The 17,793-nt window shown below is 50.1% G+C and overlaps 7 protein-coding genes across 7 annotated transcripts; 2 read left to right on the forward strand and 5 right to left on the reverse strand.

Annotated features, from left to right (window-relative positions):
• Positions 1 to 655: 655 nt before the first annotated feature.
• On the reverse strand, positions 656 to 1,147 carry IAQ61_007842 (uncharacterized protein; the record flags this gene model as incomplete). The annotated part of the gene is made up of 1 exon (XM_066097758.1): positions 656 to 1,147. The coding sequence occupies one exon, from the start codon at positions 1,145 to 1,147 to the stop codon at positions 656 to 658; it is 492 nt and encodes a 163-aa protein (XP_065952255.1).
• Positions 1,148 to 1,235: 88 nt separating this feature from the next.
• On the reverse strand, positions 1,236 to 1,724 carry IAQ61_007843 (uncharacterized protein; the record flags this gene model as incomplete). The annotated part of the gene is made up of 1 exon (XM_066097759.1): positions 1,236 to 1,724. One exon carries the CDS (start codon positions 1,722 to 1,724, stop codon positions 1,236 to 1,238), a length of 489 nt encoding a protein of 162 aa, XP_065952256.1.
• Positions 1,725 to 2,679: 955 nt separating this feature from the next.
• Positions 2,680 to 3,150, forward strand: IAQ61_007844 (uncharacterized protein; the record flags this gene model as incomplete). Its single annotated transcript, XM_003841959.1, has 1 exon — positions 2,680 to 3,150. One exon carries the CDS (start codon positions 2,680 to 2,682, stop codon positions 3,148 to 3,150), a length of 471 nt encoding a protein of 156 aa, XP_003842007.1.
• Positions 3,151 to 4,972: 1,822 nt separating this feature from the next.
• Positions 4,973 to 5,845, reverse strand: IAQ61_007845 (uncharacterized protein; the record flags this gene model as incomplete). Its single annotated transcript, XM_003841957.2, has 2 exons — positions 4,973 to 5,220; positions 5,384 to 5,845. Coding segments are annotated over 2 exons (696 nt in total), but the record flags the coding sequence as incomplete, so codon positions are not given.
• Positions 5,846 to 6,444: 599 nt separating this feature from the next.
• On the reverse strand, positions 6,445 to 8,838 carry IAQ61_007846 (uncharacterized protein; the record flags this gene model as incomplete). The annotated part of the gene is made up of 1 exon (XM_003841956.2): positions 6,445 to 8,838. One exon carries the CDS (start codon positions 8,836 to 8,838, stop codon positions 6,445 to 6,447), a length of 2,394 nt encoding a protein of 797 aa, XP_003842004.2.
• Positions 8,839 to 10,266: 1,428 nt separating this feature from the next.
• On the reverse strand, positions 10,267 to 12,748 carry IAQ61_007847 (uncharacterized protein; the record flags this gene model as incomplete). Its single annotated transcript, XM_066097760.1, has 5 exons — positions 10,267 to 10,473; positions 10,522 to 10,638; positions 10,694 to 10,921; positions 10,970 to 12,664; positions 12,722 to 12,748. The coding sequence occupies 5 exons, from the start codon at positions 12,746 to 12,748 to the stop codon at positions 10,267 to 10,269; spliced, it is 2,274 nt and encodes a 757-aa protein (XP_065952257.1).
• A 904-nt stretch (positions 12,749 to 13,652) lies between these two features.
• IAQ61_007848 (uncharacterized protein) lies at positions 13,653 to 17,494 on the forward strand. Its single transcript, XM_066097761.1, has 2 exons — positions 13,653 to 14,010; positions 14,069 to 17,494. The coding sequence occupies exons 1-2, from the start codon at positions 13,772 to 13,774 to the stop codon at positions 17,352 to 17,354; spliced, it is 3,525 nt and encodes a 1,174-aa protein (XP_065952258.1). The 5' UTR covers positions 13,653 to 13,771; the 3' UTR covers positions 17,355 to 17,494.
• Positions 17,495 to 17,793: the final 299 nt, after the last annotated feature.

Below are 17,793 nucleotides of genomic sequence, written 5' to 3' on the forward strand. Positions count from 1 at the left end.
TGCTCGTCTATCCTGATTTCATGCCATGTAAAGAACAGTTGTGAAGAACAGTTTCTAATGAAAGGCTCCCCACCATACAGATCACGCATTCAAGTCCCATTTTCTTGCAATCGTGCTTGTGCTTTTTCCAAGACGTCTTTTGGCATGTTGTACTGCAGTAGTGCGCGATCTTGCAATGACTGCATCTGGCTGCAGACGGTAAGTCACATTTCTGGCAGGTTAAGTATCTCTCATCGGAATCAATAGCCATAGAGTAAGACATCAAATGGGTGAAGTAAGAGGGGGCAAAATACTGCGTCTAGTGAGGCTGTAGTTGGCAATATAGGCGGGCCAAGTTTTCCATACCAATGAGATTGATTTCAAAGAAACACGTGGATCAGCAGAGTTAAGACATAATGTCATGGTCTGGTTCTTTGAAAGGTTTGACTGCTATGGATCATTGCTGGGCGTAGAGTGGCTGGAAATCGCTCTATCGCGCGATCTCCTCGACACACACACACTCCTATGCCCATGCTGAAACCCTCTTGGTCTTGACACACTGCAATAGTATAGTTTTAGAGCATCTTAAGCAATATTAGATCAGCTTGCAAAACCTCGTCTTGAGCAGCATTGACCTTTTGCCGTTGGAAACCCTGGTATCCATGTTCGTCAAACCTTACTTCAGAAACTCACGGAATGTTCGCGTGATAAGTTCCCCACTCTCCCCTGGATGTGTCCTGGCATACTCAATCGAATCTTGGAATATAGCAGTGAAATCATTGTGTTCGACGAATGCACTTGTCGCTGCACGGCAAGTTTCGATAAGTTCTTTCTCAGATTTTCCAAAATCAACATCGTTCTGGGACCTGATACGCGACAAGGGCATGCGATTCTTCTTCTCCCAGGCTACGATTGCCATCTCTAGCCTCTCCGCTGCGTCTCCGACAATGCCGTAGGTGAGCCTCGGAATCCCTTTAATATTTCGTAGAATACCGAAAATATGCTTGTGTGTTCCAAACGGATATGCTTTGCCTATTTTTGCGGAGAACTGCGCTTCGTAGACAGGCGTCTTCCATAATGCTCGATGTATCCCGTACTGAGAGCCGCAAAAATCAAATAGATACTGCTTTCCAGTCTTCGTGGATGTGATTCGAAGGCCTTCGTGCATGTATGTTGGCCAGTTCTCGAGGCGGAAGCCGTCAGAGTTAACGATCTTGATAGTGCGTGGAACCGATCCAAGTGTGATCGATACCTCTTCAATCTTCACGTTGAGTCCTTAAGATGGTTAATTCACGCTTACAACCAGTTATAAATGCAGACTTACCATCAAGAAGTCCACTCAGAAGCTGGTGAAGGAAGCCTAGAGCCTCGTTGCATTTCCAAGCACATAACACCGCCTGCTTCATTTGTTCATTCTTCATAAGATGTTGAGGGAACTTGACGAAATAGGTTCTCTTGCGCTGCTGATCCCCATCTTGAATGAGCCATTGATCACCACACTCCTCCACCTTGATAATTTGTGTATCGAAGGTCTGTTCACTGAAATCGAAGTATGCTTTCTGGACCAAGATAGCAACACGCGATAGTGCCTTCTCGAGTAGGCGTTGCTCGCAAGTAAGCTTGTGCGACTTCCAATGCGTAGTTTGACAGAACTTTCCACAGTAATTGATAGACCTGCAGCCACTACATTTATCTGTTGCAGGATTGCCACATGCAGCGCAGGTAGTAAGAGGCTGCGGCGTCATTTGCATGGCAAGCGAGAAATCGATCACTTTAAACAAGGTGGTGTCTTTTGTTCGTGTGGTTCTAAAGGGATCTGGAGGATGGGGCAATTATCAGGTCGCGGGAGATTTGGCAGCTAGCTTTGGCAGGTAAGAGGTGAAAGTAACAGTGAAGGCGTGCAGCTTTGAATGCGAAGCCTAGACCAAGTTTGTATTTGCGTATCAACAAACATTGCAGGATTTCTTTCTAGGCTAAGATTCTCCCTAAAGGAGTGGGAATGTTTTCTTAAGCTTGATACGGCCTAACGTTAAATCTAAGGTGAAAGTGGCGGCAAGGCCTACCATGGCGGCTGTCGACACAAGATACCTTTTTTTTTACGAAACTACATTACCGGTATCTTAACCAACGGTAGCAGTGTGCGCGTGGAATAATCCTTATTGGCGCTATGCAATCAACGAGTCCATTTGATTGAGTCCTCTATGGTTAAGAGTGTGGCAATATTGAGACGATACACAAATCACTTTGTATTTTAACGAGGCGTTTGTAACAATGAAAACATTGCTGCCTAGCCTGATACTGTAGGTCTCTACATATACCTCGCATCTAATCAGACTGGGAGTGATGTGGCCATTAGTCACGTGACTCTATTCTCTTTTGCTAGTTGAAGTTGAATCTATTATTCAAGGGATGTGAGGTCTTAATTCGTGATAGCCGCCAGTGAAAATCTCTCAGCTGAGATGCAGAGATTTTACAGTTTTGATACTCGACGTTGCCAATGAACCACAACGAACGGCCTGTTGTAATGTCACATGACTTTTGCGATCGTGACGTACCGCGCTGCTGCGCCACGCAGGTGGCGAACCTTCCTCCCTTTAACATCATTCACTCTTCCATGCCCTCCTAGATGTACGACAACTCCATATATCCAAGTCTACACCCACCTCTTCCCAAGCTTCTCAACCCAGCAAATTCAGAAACATGGACGAGGACCTCATCGCCTTTGGCTGCGTAATGGTGCTCTTCCTAGCCTTCCCCTTCATCACCATACTAGGCATCACCGGCTGCGTCGCCTACAGCCGCACCAAAGCATGGGACAAAGCCCGCAACCAGCGCGCCGTTAGCCTCGAAAGCAGCGAAACCAACCCTCTGGTCGAAAACGAGGACGAGTCCGACTTCTACGACACAGATGATGAGACGGAGCAGAAGACACGCAAGGCCGAAGAGGAGGCGGACAAGCATCTCACTTTTAGCCAGAAATTCAGAAAGGAATTCGCCAAGGTGTGGAGCGGAAAGGGCAAGCTCGATGTCATCCAGCAGAAGGAGCGTGAGGATCGCAGGAAGTTAGCCAAGGCGGTCGCGAGGGAGTTGGCCAGGCTTGAGAGGCGCAAGGCAAGGGCTGCGGCAAAAGCTACTGAGTCGGACAGCCTCCCGCCTTACGAGAAGGCATAAATGTCGATTTACGCTGGAGCAATGAGCTTGCACTGCCAAGGTTGCATCTGAGATGGAGATAGAGATTACCAGCCCTTAGTTTAGCCCATCGCGAAGGCGTCGACACATTCCACTTGGTTCAAATTGATATCCTAAGCCCAATAACTCTCCCTGTTCTCCTGTAGTGACTCTTCAATCGCAGTCGACATGAGCTGTGAGGTGGGCGTCGTGCTCATCATCCAACCTAAAAGCCTTTTCAACAACTTTCCCAAAACCGCAATCGTCGAACGCAGCACTAAGCATCACTAACCCTTATCCTGACACCCCATCAGCACACTAGTTTGCAGTGAGGCTACGCCTGCAATAACAAAGAGGTAATTCGTCTGGCTGGCTGGCGTGTGTCGGATCCTGGCGGCGCCTGAGTGAGCGCAAGGGTAGGCGTAGCTGGCCGTAGCTAACAGTAGCGGCTCGGCGGAGGACTCAATGGAAACGGTCCGCGGGATAATAGAACCTGTCTAGTGGGAGAAGAGGTGCGCGTGGTGTGATATTGGCTGCGCCGGACAGAATTGAGATTATTATTATGATAGATTGATTATGTGGACGATACCACACTACGATAGATACCATCCTCGTTAGGTAGCTCAAGAATCCTATTTGATTGAGATCTTATGAGAGCTCATCTGGGAAGCCAGACAAATGTATAGTATGAATATCGTTGATCCAACTCACAAAGCCTGCTACATGCGCTCTTTCACAATCTCCTCATCCGTTTTCCTCATGTATACATCACCCCTTCCTGGTGCCCGAAAGTCCAGCTGCTGCCGCAACAGCACATTCCCTTTAGCCCGCCCAGCGCAAGGTGAAATACTCTAACCAAGATCCCCCAGTACTACGAATGCGAAACTACCTGGGTGGTCTGGAGGGCTCGGAATAATATTGCTGGGCGAGATGTCGTGGTGCAATATCCACACGTCATTGTCCTCGACGCCAACGACAAGGAGGCATCCCACGTTACATGTGCAACAGCTTGTTGGTCAGCGCCACGAGGACATCAGATAGAAAGCTCGGAAAACCGGACGTGATGCGTGATGTGGCGTGTTAGGACCGCCCAGAGGCTCTCATCACCGTGCCACTATGTTGCCAGTGGGACTCTGCTGTTGAGCCCATTTTAGTCGCACAGTAGGTACGGTACCTAATCCCAGCCTCTGCATAACTTTAGTTCCGCAGGAATGGTACCGGTGGTATGTGTCTGGCTTCGCGAGCAGCGAAGCCGTTGTGGACGTCTTGGACGGTGAAGTTTCTGCGCACGCCTCAGATGCGCTGGCCATTGTATAGGATCGAACTGGAGGTCTGCGTTGAAATCTCCTGATGAACTCGTGGTGCAGATGACTTGGTTAAATCTGTGAGGATGTTTTTGCATTCTCGTCGATGTGAGTATAAGTGGCTGCTTGATCACTAGGGTGTTTTGTTCGTAGTCTCTATGCGCGTGCCATACTGATTGTAGATACTCTTTGGCAAAACAGATGCATGCGTGAAACGAGAGACAATATGTTCTATATTTGGGAGAATTTTGGCTCTGTTGCTAACATGTCACTGTTGACAAAGTCATTCATGAACAGCGACTACAGGTGCGAAAGTCAAGGTAACAACCCACCCGGGACTGAGGACGGAAAAACTAATACAAAACTTCAGATTGAATTCTAGGATCTCTATCAACAATATAACACAGAAACTCAACGCGACAGGGCAACAACTCATCGACATCCGCTGCCATTATCCAACAGCACCTCTTGCTACTTCCACTTCAATTCACCCCCACACGCCCACCTCAGTTTCCCCGAACCATCCTTTCCTGCTCTAACACTTTCGCCACTTCATATTCATAATCTCTCTAAACGCTGCATCCGCTGAACTCCCCTGCACATACCCATTCCTCTTCCCACCCCCAGCATCAACCGTCGCACTCAAGCTAATCTGCAACCTAGCATCCTTCTTCTGACAAACACTTGGTTCAACATCACTCATCTCTCCCTCCTTGTGCAGCAACACATCGTCTTCAAACGGACCGCTGAGTTTCTTCTGCGCATGACCCTAATCAAGGTAGTAAAATCAGTAAAAAGCAAGACATACTCACAAGTCACTAGACCACAAGCACAGAACAGCCTTTGAGTTCCTGCCCCCACGATATCGAAAACTCAACCCCAAAGCCTCAACTCAAACATGAAGACAAGAAACCAAATTGACCGAAACTCACCTTGCCCTTCAAATCCTTTCCCCCCGCATCAACCCACTTCCAGCGACTCACGAGACTCGCCTCAACACCAGCCTCCAACAACACATAACCCCTGAAATCCACACTGGCAACATCAAACACCCACCCTGCTGCATCCAGCCCAACAGTAACCTTGCACAGCGCGCGCGTAGTTGTGGCAATTGCTTTGGGTCCGTCGGCGGCCACAAAGGCGTCGAAGATGAGCGTCAGCGCGCTGTTGTCGGGCGCGAGGTTGATGGAGACGGAGGACGGGGGGCACCCGCTTCCCATGTGGCTGGTGCTGAGGGATGTTATGGTTACGGCGCCTTTGGGAGGACGGAGGGGGGGTGCGGCGGCTGGGATGGCATGGAGGGTGGGGATGGCGAGGGCGAGGGTGAAGAGAAGAGCGGAGTGATTGGGTAACATGATTGAGTGAAGAAATAAAAATATGATGAGAGGAGAAATCTGAAAGGATGTGTTTTTAGTATGTTAAAAGAGAAGTACAACACAAACAAAAGCAACGTCTTTTGTACCGCAGTTTACTAGTCCTTGAATCATATTCTATGTACGTTCTGAGTACGCCTAAACTGCTCAGTCGGTGGGCCCAATACTATATCTACCAATTGGATGTTCCTCACAAAGTGTACGGCGTGGATACTTACCCAAACGTGGACATGTAATCGATATACAGCCGTCATGAAATGTATACAATAGTGGAAATAAGATCGTTTTCTCATCGCTTCGGGAGCGCGGACAAGTCCAAAGCAGACTTTTCCAGTTCTTAAGGGTAGCGCCGAACGTGGTATTGTGTTTAGCCTATGCAACATGGTCTATTTCAATCTACCATACAATAGTACCCTGCATGTATTGCATACATGCAATAGCACATCCAGGATTAAGCATCGTAGCGACTCCGAGAAGGACTTTGCCTCGTGAGTTCAGCCTCCAGGCTCGCGTGCTGCACCAACAGAGTGGTAGTCACGCTACATCCGGGATCTCACGATTACCGCTTGTAGTCGACCACTGCCTGAATGCGCCACAATGTCAAGCAAAAAAAAACTCTTTTAAATCTTCGCCCATTTCAATCCCACCGCTGCAGCCACAACAGGCAATACACTAACCAATTCACCCAACCCAGCAAACTCGGGAGGAATTCTCGCCCGCACAAACGCACCCGCGCCCAACAAGACCGCAAACAAATTATACGTGAAGCTCCAGCCAAAGTTGAACGCGATTCGATGTATCGCTTTCCTGCTAACATTGATTATAGTGAGAATGTTGCTGAGATGCGGTCGCACGAGAACAACGTCAGCGGCGGATTGCGCAATGTCAGTGCCCGTGGAAATATGGACACCGATTGTAGCTTGCGCAAGAGAGGGGGCGTCGTTTGTGCCATCGCCGACGAAGATGACGATGGGGCTGCGGGGCTTGGCGGAATTTGTGGAGGGCGTGGAAAGGAGGTTTTTGATGTAGTTTTGCTTATCAGAGGGGGAGCAGCGAGAGCGGATGTTGGCTAGTGGGATGGAGAGTTCAGCGCCTATGGCTTGCACAGCGCCGTCATCATCGCCGGAGAGAAGGTGAGTAGTGATGCCTCGGGCTTGGAGCTGGGACACTGTGGAAAGGGCGTCGGGACGAATTGAGTCCTGAAGGCCGAAGGTTGCAATCAGGGTGTTGTTGATGGTGAAGCAGAACGTTGTGAGGCCTTTGGAGAGCATAGCTTTGACATGAGTGTGGTCGGACAGACCGAGCCATCTCGAGTTACCGGCACAAATATTTGCTCCATTGAAGGCGCCTTGTACACCTTTGCCGGGAAGTACCTTCGTGTCGACGATCGTAGAAGGTGAGATGCCCTGGGATTCTAGATGCGCTGCCACTGCGGCTGATACCGGATGCTTGATATTGACTAGCAAGCCCAGCAATATCGATTTAGATAAGTTGGCATCCTCTGCGAAGTACTCCTCATGAGTGACAGCTAACTCTCCAGTTGTCAAAGTGCCTGTCTTGTCGAATACCACGTCAGTAGTCTTGTACGCCACCTCGATACTGTTTGAAGACTTGAAGACTACGCCACGTTTAGCAGCTACGCCCGAAGCAATGACAATCACCATTGGTACAGCGAGGCCAATTGCACATGGACAAGATACTATCAATACCGTGATGGCATATGTGATAGCTTCAATCGTTGCCTCGGACCCAGATTGACGACGTACGGCAATGCCAACAGCTACCCAGATGACAAATGTGATGATCGTTAGGGCGACGACAACAGGGACGAAGTAGCTGGCAACTTTATCGGCAATTTCTTGGATCTTTGGCTTCGAAAGTTTCGCTTCGTCAACCATACATGCGATGGTCGTGATAGTATTGTTACCAGGCAAGCGAGTCAGTCGCACAGTGAGCATTCCGCTTCCATTGATAGAGCCAGCAATGACAGATGATCCAGTTTGTTTGTAAACAGGCTTGGATTCACCCGTTAGCATCGACTCGTCTACCTCCGACACGCCATTTACAACTGTGCCGTCGGTGGGGATGCGAGTGTCAGGCGCAACTCTGAATATATCACCAAACTGTAACAGTCTTGCATCGATCTCTTCCTTGGACCCTTCTCCGTTGACAAGGATGGCGGTCGGTGTCTGTAATGAACGAATGGAGATAGATTCGGCAGCTTTTTGGCGGGCGAGAGAAGCGACCCATCTCCCAACCATGATGAGGGTGACGAGTAGTGTACTCGTCTCGAAGAATTCGCCAGTTGAGAGTGGATTACCTGCTATCATATACCCATATGCTACCACTGAGAAGATGTACGCAGCGCTTGTACTCAATACGATGAGAAGGTCCATTTCAATCACCTTCGAGAAGATCAAGGCCTTGAGTGCTTTTGGGTAGAATGGCCCTGCTACCACAAATTGGACAATGGTCGCCAGTGCAAGTGAAGCCGAGCCATACGCAATCTCGCGTTCAGGTAGAGGTGCCCATGACATGACAAGGACGGGTATTGTGAGCACAGCGGAGAGAAGTGTCATGTACATCATGTGTCGAACGTGTCTGCTGCCTGCGTCCAGCGATGCGTCCAAACTTAACGGTGCAAGACGCATTGGAGCGCCCCATTCGCTATTGAGTAGGTCCCTCGCCCCAATTATCTTCGCATCGAACTCGACACGCAGCCCGTTCTTCCCTAGAAGCTTGACTTCCAGTACACCCTCTGGCCATTCTTCGTCGATCTTCTTCTTCACATCGCCGTCTACGATGAAGTCAAGGCCACAGCCCTGATTCGATATGACCTCGCACTTGAATTCCGTCGTGCGGTGAAGGTGGGTCACTATATCCTCCGGCGTTGCAACAGCTCCAACGATGTCCAGCTCAACGCGTGCGAGAACGAGACTGGTCTTTAGATTCTTGACGTATGGGAGAGTCCCTAGCGTACGCTGAAGCTTGGTCTCACAGCCGGTACAGGTCATACCAGAAATACTGAGATTGACATGTTGTAGGTCGGTAACACCACGTTCAAGGTCGACCGGGTCGTACACTTCGATCTCGGTGGTGGAAATTATCGGACCTAACTTGGGGTTGCAGCACCCAGATGATGATTTGGGAGCACAACAGTCGGTTTTGCCTTTTTGAGTGGGACACTTTTTGACTTCCACGGTACACTTAGTACTATCGTCTTTCTTTGGTCCACAGCAGCCATCAGCGCAAGAATCAGTTGATACGCTACCAGCCGTATCGTCACAACAGTCGGTCTTCGCATTGGCTTGGCAGCCTGCTCCAGACACAGTAGATCCAGGCTCATCTACCAACGGCTTTGCGGTATTCTCGCAGCGAGCAGACGTTGGATTGCTTGGGCAGTATGATGTCTGTGCTTTGGTTGTGGCAGTGGCCACAGCTGGTGTCGTTGTGCAACAAGCCTTGTCCGTCGCGCAAGCATCTGCTGTCTTCTTATCGGTTTTCGATGAGCAGCATGATGAAGTTGTAATATTCCTCTCTGGTGTTTTCGAGTTGCATGGCTTGCTGACTGGACTCTCTTCTCGTGCCGGTGGTGTTGAGCAACAACCCACTGATTTCGCTTTATTGCCTGCGTTCGGAGCGCAGCATGAATCTTGATCGTTTTTTGCGGTGATTGGGCGTTCGGGTAGAGATTCTTGAGTGGTGCTACAACAGGTAGCTGCACAGTTGTTCAGGTCATCTTTCGACGCAGACGCTTTGTAAGGGCTTCCGCTAACAGCTTCTTGCTTTGTAACTTCACGTATTGTTGAAGGTTCCCCAGTTTCTGTCGAAGGTTCGAGACTTTCTGTCGAAGGCAATCTCACGCTCGCGTTGTCATTAATCCGCTCACTTGCCGGAGTGACTTTCGAGCCGCAACAGCCTCCTCCACAAGCCATTTCGATGTTACGTATAAAAACACGTTTGGGTAAAAGTAAGAAAGAAGATCACACAATCTTAGACATTTGCAAGAACGGAGGTCTGATGTATTTACATTAGTGTGGAATTTACGTGGTTGCATATCGATATGTCATCGATTTGACGCTTGGCGTCCACGGTGAGAAAGAAGCACCCCGGCCGGCGAGGATCACATTGGCATTGTGATGATCGGCAAAGCGATGGCATGATGTACGTGAGAATCATTGGACTCATAATGAATTCTTTTCTCATATTCCGCTGTTCTTAGTACGTAAGAGTGGACATCGTGTGAAAGTATTAAGTGTCGGACACCTTACCCACCAGTGCCAGAGAAAATGAGCCAACGAAGTTTTTTGATAACATGGCAGTTTTATCGAATTGTCACGTTCTTCGATATTCAAGGATGTTGCCAAGTGAGATGAAAGAGGGGGAAAAGCTCTCGTGTATGCAAGCCAGCGCATGCGGTGGACCTAAAATCTTCTACTTGCTCACCAACTTAAACCCGAAATGGTCTCCCATGTCTTTGCTAAATCAGAGCCCTTCAATTCAGGAAATATCTTCCTGTGGAGAAATGCAATGTGGCGAGAGGCTCTATCTAAATGATGACGTTTTGAGCTATTAGTCATCCTTGTATCGAAAATGATCGAAGCGATCTCATCTTCGAAGTTTTCACCTCTGCCATAAGGCTGTAATTTCTACCACTAGTTAGTCACTGATCTTACTATAGTCCCCGTGATATTTACTATGGAGAGCCCCTTTTGATGTAATGCCATCACAATGGAAGCCTTCACGACGGAAACTGAATCTGGTTTGAGTGAGATCATGGGATCACAAAGGATATCAAACACTGGTGTACAACCCTTTAGTTTTGTTAGTGATGACGGATTCTTCAGCATAAATCGAAAAATTACTCGCCGGTAGAAGATGAGCAAACATAAATACGTGTTGCTTTAGCTCGGGGAACTCGATGTGACTCTCAATTACCCAAGGGATGAACAACTTCTCAAAGTCTCTCCTCAAGCTAACCTCTGTGTGACTGTTGTAAACTTCTGCGCGACCTTTGTAACGCCCATGAAGACTTTTGCGCAACTGTTGAAGAGTGATCATCCTCGTAGTCCCGTTGCTTTTCTGCAATTTCATACACTGGCAATGATTAGTTCGTTATAACGAGAGCAATATCGGAATACAAACAGTGAGAGAAGACCTCTTCGCAAAGTTTGTGATCAAACTTTCTACTGAGGCATTCACGTCCTTACTGCAAGGCGCAGAAAAGCCCAATAGCAGATCAACTATTGGCGTTTGGCTGCTTAAGAGAGTAGCCCCAGCCGCTCTTGAGCCCGTTGCATCGATGAGATTACGGCTGCTTTCGTTGGAATGCCCTGCACTATTGCGAGAGAGCTGGGTTCCTTTTGCCTTAAAACCCTTGCCACCATCCATTTGCGCTCCATGAACGCAAGCTTCGACCGAGCGGTTTCTGACGGCGGTAGTGGACGCTGTGACTTCTGCTTGCGGTTTGGTCAGTGAGTTCGTTTCTATAACGCTCACGTTGGAAACGGCTTCATCTTTCACTGAATTCTGATTTGGTCTGCGTGTGCTGGTTTTCTCGGAACGTCCCACTTCTTGGCTGGTGCTATGCCCAACGCTTTTTCTTGATTCCCGGACATGTCGGATATCGATAGGCGCAGGCGTGGCTCCAGTGGTACTCCGTCCTAGCGATATTGTATTGGCTTCAGCCCGAATCAACATTGTGCGGTCCCCTTCAATCAGTTTACTGTAGCTTTGCATCCATTTCTCATACTCGGAGAGTGGCGTTTCTTCTAGCATAGCCTCCATTCTGTGGCGTAGCTCCTTGCGCTTCGCGGCGGTTCCGAATTTCTTCTTCGCAAGTGGCAGAGCATGGTAGGCGAAAAGGTCAGCGGCAGTGTTGAAGCAGTCACTAACATCTGCGAAGGCGACATCTTGTGGGAGGATATCCCATTTCCAAGAGGTAGAGATCTTTTTCTCTCTCTGCATCAGGGCTGGTGTGGGGGTATTCATACTGGCTGGTTTCGTTGGATAAGTATCGACATTGATTACCGCATTGTTTGGTGTCTCTTCTCCCCTCATGTCAAGTTCTCTTGCCTTGCTCTTTTCCTTCCTCTTTCTTACCGTTGGGGTGAACGTTTCACTTGCCGACTGTTCCAAGTCAAAAATGTCACCAGAAGGGAGGTTGCCAGTGTTCTTGTCCGAAGCTTCAAGGTGTATAGGCGAACTAGGCTTAGCTGACTCTTGAAAGACAGCACCGTTAGATAACTCGTGTGTCGAATTGCTTGGAATTCGCTCTCGTAAGCGATGCATGCCAGCCACCACATCACCCAACACGTCGTCCCCAAGTGTGGAACCGTGCAGATTCGCGCTGGCTGCAACGATGGCCTCCACCCCAGCCTCCAGTTTTACAGAAGTGTCCATATACTCAGCAAGCATCCAGGTGACGCGATGAGCCATTTCAGCACGGAATATCTGGACCATTTTACGAATGTTCTCTTCTGGCGCGTTTTCCGTATGCATGTGCTCTTCGAGGACTTGTATGCCAAGCGTTTCCAGTACACCCTGAGGAAAGCATATCTTGACTAGGCCCTGCACAGCTTCCTTGAAGAGATCGTTATTAAGATCTGTGGATGACGAGATGACTTTGACTCGAAACCGCCAGTCATCGCTGGTGGGCAACGATGCAGCGTGTGCATCGTTGCTAGGAAAGTAGGGATCTTCCTTGCCACGAAAAACAGACTTTGCGCATGATGCTTTCTGTTTGAATGTCTGCCGTTTAGATGGAGCGGGATGGCTAGCTGAAGATGACACTTTTCGTACGCGTTTGGACGGAGTGGCCTGACTGGTTGATGGCGACTTCTAACGAAATGTCAGTTGTATTCAACCCACGGTGATCGCTCCAGTCCAGTCGCTTACCGGTCGTTTCTTGGTGCTACTCGCCATGTTCGGATGTGGCAGGAATCTCAGCTTTAGCAATACTTGATGCTGCAAGTGTTGACTGGAGGTTAAGTTGTAGCTAGTTTGAGCGGGGAATGACAGCACAAGGGCCCGTGACAAAGGTTTTGGCTCACGTGCGCTAAAATGAGGTGAAGGTGAAGTCGATCCGAACCTCGCTCAGGGAATGCTGGTGATCATTGTACCGTGAAGATGGGCGTGTTCACGATGTGGATAGACCTGAGCAGAGAACCAATGTCTCACAGAAATGTGGAGAGCTCGTTTAGTTTCAAATAGAAGGGAATTGTCTCGATAGCTTGAGCGTCCCTTGTCTTAGCAGGAGGCATCAATAGCTAGGTAGCAAAGGCCATGTTAGCATGCACTGGACACGTGACACGTCAACAGTGCATGTGAGAAAGATATCTCTCCTTGGTTGGATTGTGTAGCTTCCCATTGCATTGAGAGAACGACGAGGTCGTAGAAAAGCCAACTGTTAGGGCCTCTTTGGAGTTGAACCAGACAAAGATTAATGCCATATTTAGAGTGAAGAGTGGACGAGAGATTCCCTGTGTCTCGGACCTAAGAGGCTTTATCGTGACTGGTGTTGGAACGAACGAAACGCGCTCTCACGTGACAGCCCCCCCCCGTACCGGTAAGTTAGGAGACAACGCTGAATCTTGCAACCAGGAACCATTCGACACACATCCGACATGTTGCACACCCCGCCTAGCATTCCTCCATCATCGCAACATGAGCCAGTCTGGCCATGCCAGTACACGAAGAAGGCTAAGGTGAGAGTGAGGGAAGCGTTCGTGAAGTGAAGAAGTTGCCAAGGCCCATGGACGACGGGTGACGTTCCCGTCTCTGGTGGTGGGACGGCCGGAGCTGGGGTCCACCTTGCCCGTAACTTAAACAAACTTTCTTTTCTATCTGTTCAACTGATTTCTTGATCAACCGAATTTCTTGGTCAACTCTGTCCAACGTCGCATCGCCGTGCTCCACTCGCAATTCTTTTGCACAGCACGCGACGCCATGTCTCGTCTCATGGCGCCACCGACGCTTCCAGTGGCGCCGACGTCGATGCGACTGACAGTTGAAGTTCTTCCTCTCGCTGCCGAGCACGCCCACGGCCCATCGCGAGTGCAAGCCCTGGCCGACATGAAGGCCAGGAGGTTTGCTCTGCCTGTCCAAGTAAATCACACATTTCGACAAGTCTGGGGTCAGATTGAGGAGCGGTACAAGAAGAATTATCTGAACGCTCAGCAGGCAGCGTAAGTTTGGCTTGTTGTAGTTATGCTAGAGTCTATGGCAGGCGCTGATCATGTCCAGCGCATTCACCATCAACAAGCTCCAAGATGCCTACGACTGCGACTTGGACGTCGACGACACTGTCGGCTCCATCTTCGAAGGCGAGGCGGATCCCACCATGCGAAAGATCAAAGTCGTACCTTCCTTTGTCGACCGCGACTTCTCCGTGCCCGTGACTTCGAACCTGCGGCCCGCCTCCGCACAGAAACGATTACTAGAAGTTGCAGAAGAGCGCGCAAACAAGAGGCGACGCATAAACCACTCACAACTCCACTGCGTACGCGAAGAGTCGCATCCTCTGCGCGATCAGCCACTACCAACTACCGAGTCGGAGCTCTGCGGGGAAGATATCTCTGATGAAGCTGCAAATGGCTTACAGGCTGCGCATCGTTCCTCGAGATCGCATACAGGAGCATCTTTAGTCTTCGTGCATGGGGGACAGACAGGAGATGCCGAGTTTGGGTCTGGCATCAAGGCGGAATCGCCGGAGCTGGGGGATTTACCTCGACAGCCCACACCTGAAGTCGCACAGATAGAGGCCATGGTAAGAGAGCCATCCATACCCCTTCGGAAGGAGACACCGCGGGGAGCACGACTGCAAAAGAACACATCTCGCTCAAGAACACCCCATCAGTCGGCGCCTCAGGTATCGGAGGGCCATGTCTGCCCGCTCAAGGACATCACGCAAGACAGCGACCTACGCCGCCAGCAAAAAGATGGACTGCAATCAATTACAACAAACGAGAAAGCCGTGGACACTGCCATACTGCGCTCCCCAGAGTCCACACCCTCGCACATGCAACAAACCCCTCCAGTAGCTTCCCGACGAAAGGATTTATACGAGATATCAAGCTCTCCCGAGTTTGTAGGTCAGAAATCGAGCTCAAACATGACCACCTATGGCCGATCGCCAAAGACTGTGCAGAAAGCGGTGGCCCTGATGAACCGTGCCAGGCGGCTGTCTGTGCAAGCTCAGAGACACACTCCCACTAAACAAAGCCCTTCAAGAACATCATTAGAGAAGACTCACGCATATCCACTTGCTCAGAGTGATTTCATTGAGTCGACACAACAGGACGAGGAAGTTCTGATACGGTCGCGTCATGTTCAAAATGGTGTTTCCACTCCCATCCAAACCACACCAGCAAAGACATCCCGGCCAGGAAGCCTTAAGAAACCGTCTAGGACTTCACAGTCCGCCATCAAAGCCGCGAATGATATTGCAGCTTCAAGCTCCCAGCGAGGTATCGGCACGCCAAAAAGCACAAGTACACCGAGAAACGTTGATCCAAGTGTACAAGCAAGACTGGATCGTCTACGCCAACGGAAAAAAGTCCCGCCGGTTCTGGCTGACCAGTCTTCGCGTCGGGGCTCACTTCAGTCAAATACAAGTGCACAATCTACGGCTGCCACATTTTCTCCCCCAGTCTCCATTGACAAGACCGATACTGAGTCAGGAACGTCAGCTAAGAAGAAAGCGTCATCTGAGACGGCAACGCCTATCCAGCCACAGGTTGAACCAGAGACAGTCGCTCGCCTCCCTTCGCAGCCAGCTACAGTCAGAGCTACGACTCAAAGGACTCCAGTTCCACTTCCAGCAAACATAAGAAACTTATCACCAAAGAATACTTCGTTACACAACAACAGCACCACAAGTGATGTGAGAAAGCCTACACTGGAAAAGTTGAACTTCCAATCCGAGGGTGGCAATGAGCACTCTCGACAGCGTGAGTCACCCAACACTCATCCAGCTTCTGCAAAGACTAGCGCAAAGCATTCATCTGCCCATTCGTCTCATCAAGCTGCACCGGCGCAAAAGGCAGGTTCCGGGACTACCCCAATTTCAACAGCGACTGTACCTAAGAAGCGTGGACGTCCGAGGAAGAATCCCGTGGTCGAACCTGCAGCAGCACCAGGTCCATTTGCTGATCCTAGCAGAATTGAGCCACCGCAAGCGGAATCCATTGCCCCGATTTCGTCAAAGACAAGCTCTCAAGCCAAGTCCGTTGGCGAGGAGGTCATTATGGTTTCCAGTGCTGAATCAGAATCTTCAGAAGATCCTGAGGAAGACGAAACGTCTCATAATGTATCTGCGGCCATGGCAAACAGTAGCACCGTCCAACCTGAGTTGCAGCCAGAGAATGAAATCAGATCAAGCCAGTTACCGAGAACCTCGGAAAATGGGTTGGAGTCGGTAGAGCAAAGCGCGGAGCAGCAGTCCTCGGTACGGGATCAGGTAGCTCGGTCATTGCCAACCCAGGCACAAGATTCTTTGGCGCAAACGCAGAAAAACCAGAAGAAGACACCTTGGAATTCAAACTCCTGGGACTTCGGCAATATTGCTGATAAGGACGGAGTCTCCAGCGAGTCTATTAGCAATCAAGAAGCAAATGCACGCGCAGCATCTTCTCAACCATTGTCAAACGGCAAAAACGAGAGCATATCTGATGCAGGACTGGCACGCGAAGAAGAGAGCAAGTCACGATCCGTCAGTCCTGCCGTCTCAACTCGCTCTTCTCCGGCATTGACCCGTCGTCCTGCGCGCTTTTTGAGCCACTCGCCAACTCCTGACGGTTCCGATGCTGAAGACAACTCAGAGGAAACATCGGCTTCACCTTCAAAAGCCAGCACGCCCCAGGCGGTAAACAACGAAAGTGGAAGCAATAGCGATTCTGCATCCTCAGACAGCGATTCGGATGGCTCAGCCACTGACAACGAACTGCCAGACGCCCCACCGCCAGCCTCATCAACACAACCCCTATCCTCCTCGCTCCCTCAACCAACTGTACAATCAAAACCTCCGCAATCCACCCCCATGGTACCAGAGACAAGCCAGCCAGTCCCCGCACCCTCCCAACCCTACAAAAGAACGCCCATCCCCTTACCCCCCAACAGCCAACTCCCATCCACAGCTTCCCCTAGCCTCCAACGTCCCGCCACAACAGCAGCAAGAGCAGGACCAGGGCCCTCATCAGCAAGTCTCCAAACGCCAAACCGCAGACCCACCTTGTCATCGAAATCCAGCCAGTTCACCGGCCTCAAGGATCAGCTTGTCCAGGTGCAGACTCTGACTGGTGGTGCCAAGGGTAAGTTGGCCGCTGCGTTTGACCCGAGAAATATGAATCTCGGTAAGCTTTTCAAGGCTGGGGCTCGGGCTGGGGTGCCGGTTGGTGCGCCGAATGGGGTCAAGAGTAAGCCGGGTGTGAATAGGGCTGGTAGTGTTTTGGCTGGCTTGGAAGGGGGGAGTAGTAGCAGTGACGAGAGCAGTAGTAGTAGTAGTAGTAGTAGCGACAGCGATAGTGACTAGGCGTGTTCGACGAGGCCCGCGATATGGCTTCTTTGATGCCGTTTCTCTTGCGCTAGGAGGAGTTTTTAAAGGCCACACCACCGCTTACACGGGGTAGAATTCAGGATACGGAAATTCAGAATACAAGTACATGCAAGAGTCCACACTTCTCCTATCTCACCCTGTCGTCTCTAGACCGCACAGCAATAGTTCTAACCACCATACCCCGCTGACATGGCGAGATGTACACAGAGGGGAGGGTACATGGAGGATGGGATACCGCACGTATAGTGCTGGTGTACTTGGCCATCTTGGTGTGCTTGTGCTTGTGCTTGTAGTTTTTCTCTTTTCGCACAACTATCGCCGTTGGGCATTTACTTTTGGCAGGCGAGGCACAGGGAAGCAAAGCAAAGCACAGCACAGCACAGCACAGCACAGCACAGCACAGCACAGCACAGCA

This window comes from Plenodomus lingam (assembly GCF_022343315.1).
Source record: "Plenodomus lingam strain CAN1 chromosome Unknown contig_3, whole genome shotgun sequence".
Taxonomy (NCBI): Eukaryota; Fungi; Ascomycota; class Dothideomycetes; order Pleosporales; family Leptosphaeriaceae; genus Plenodomus; species Plenodomus lingam.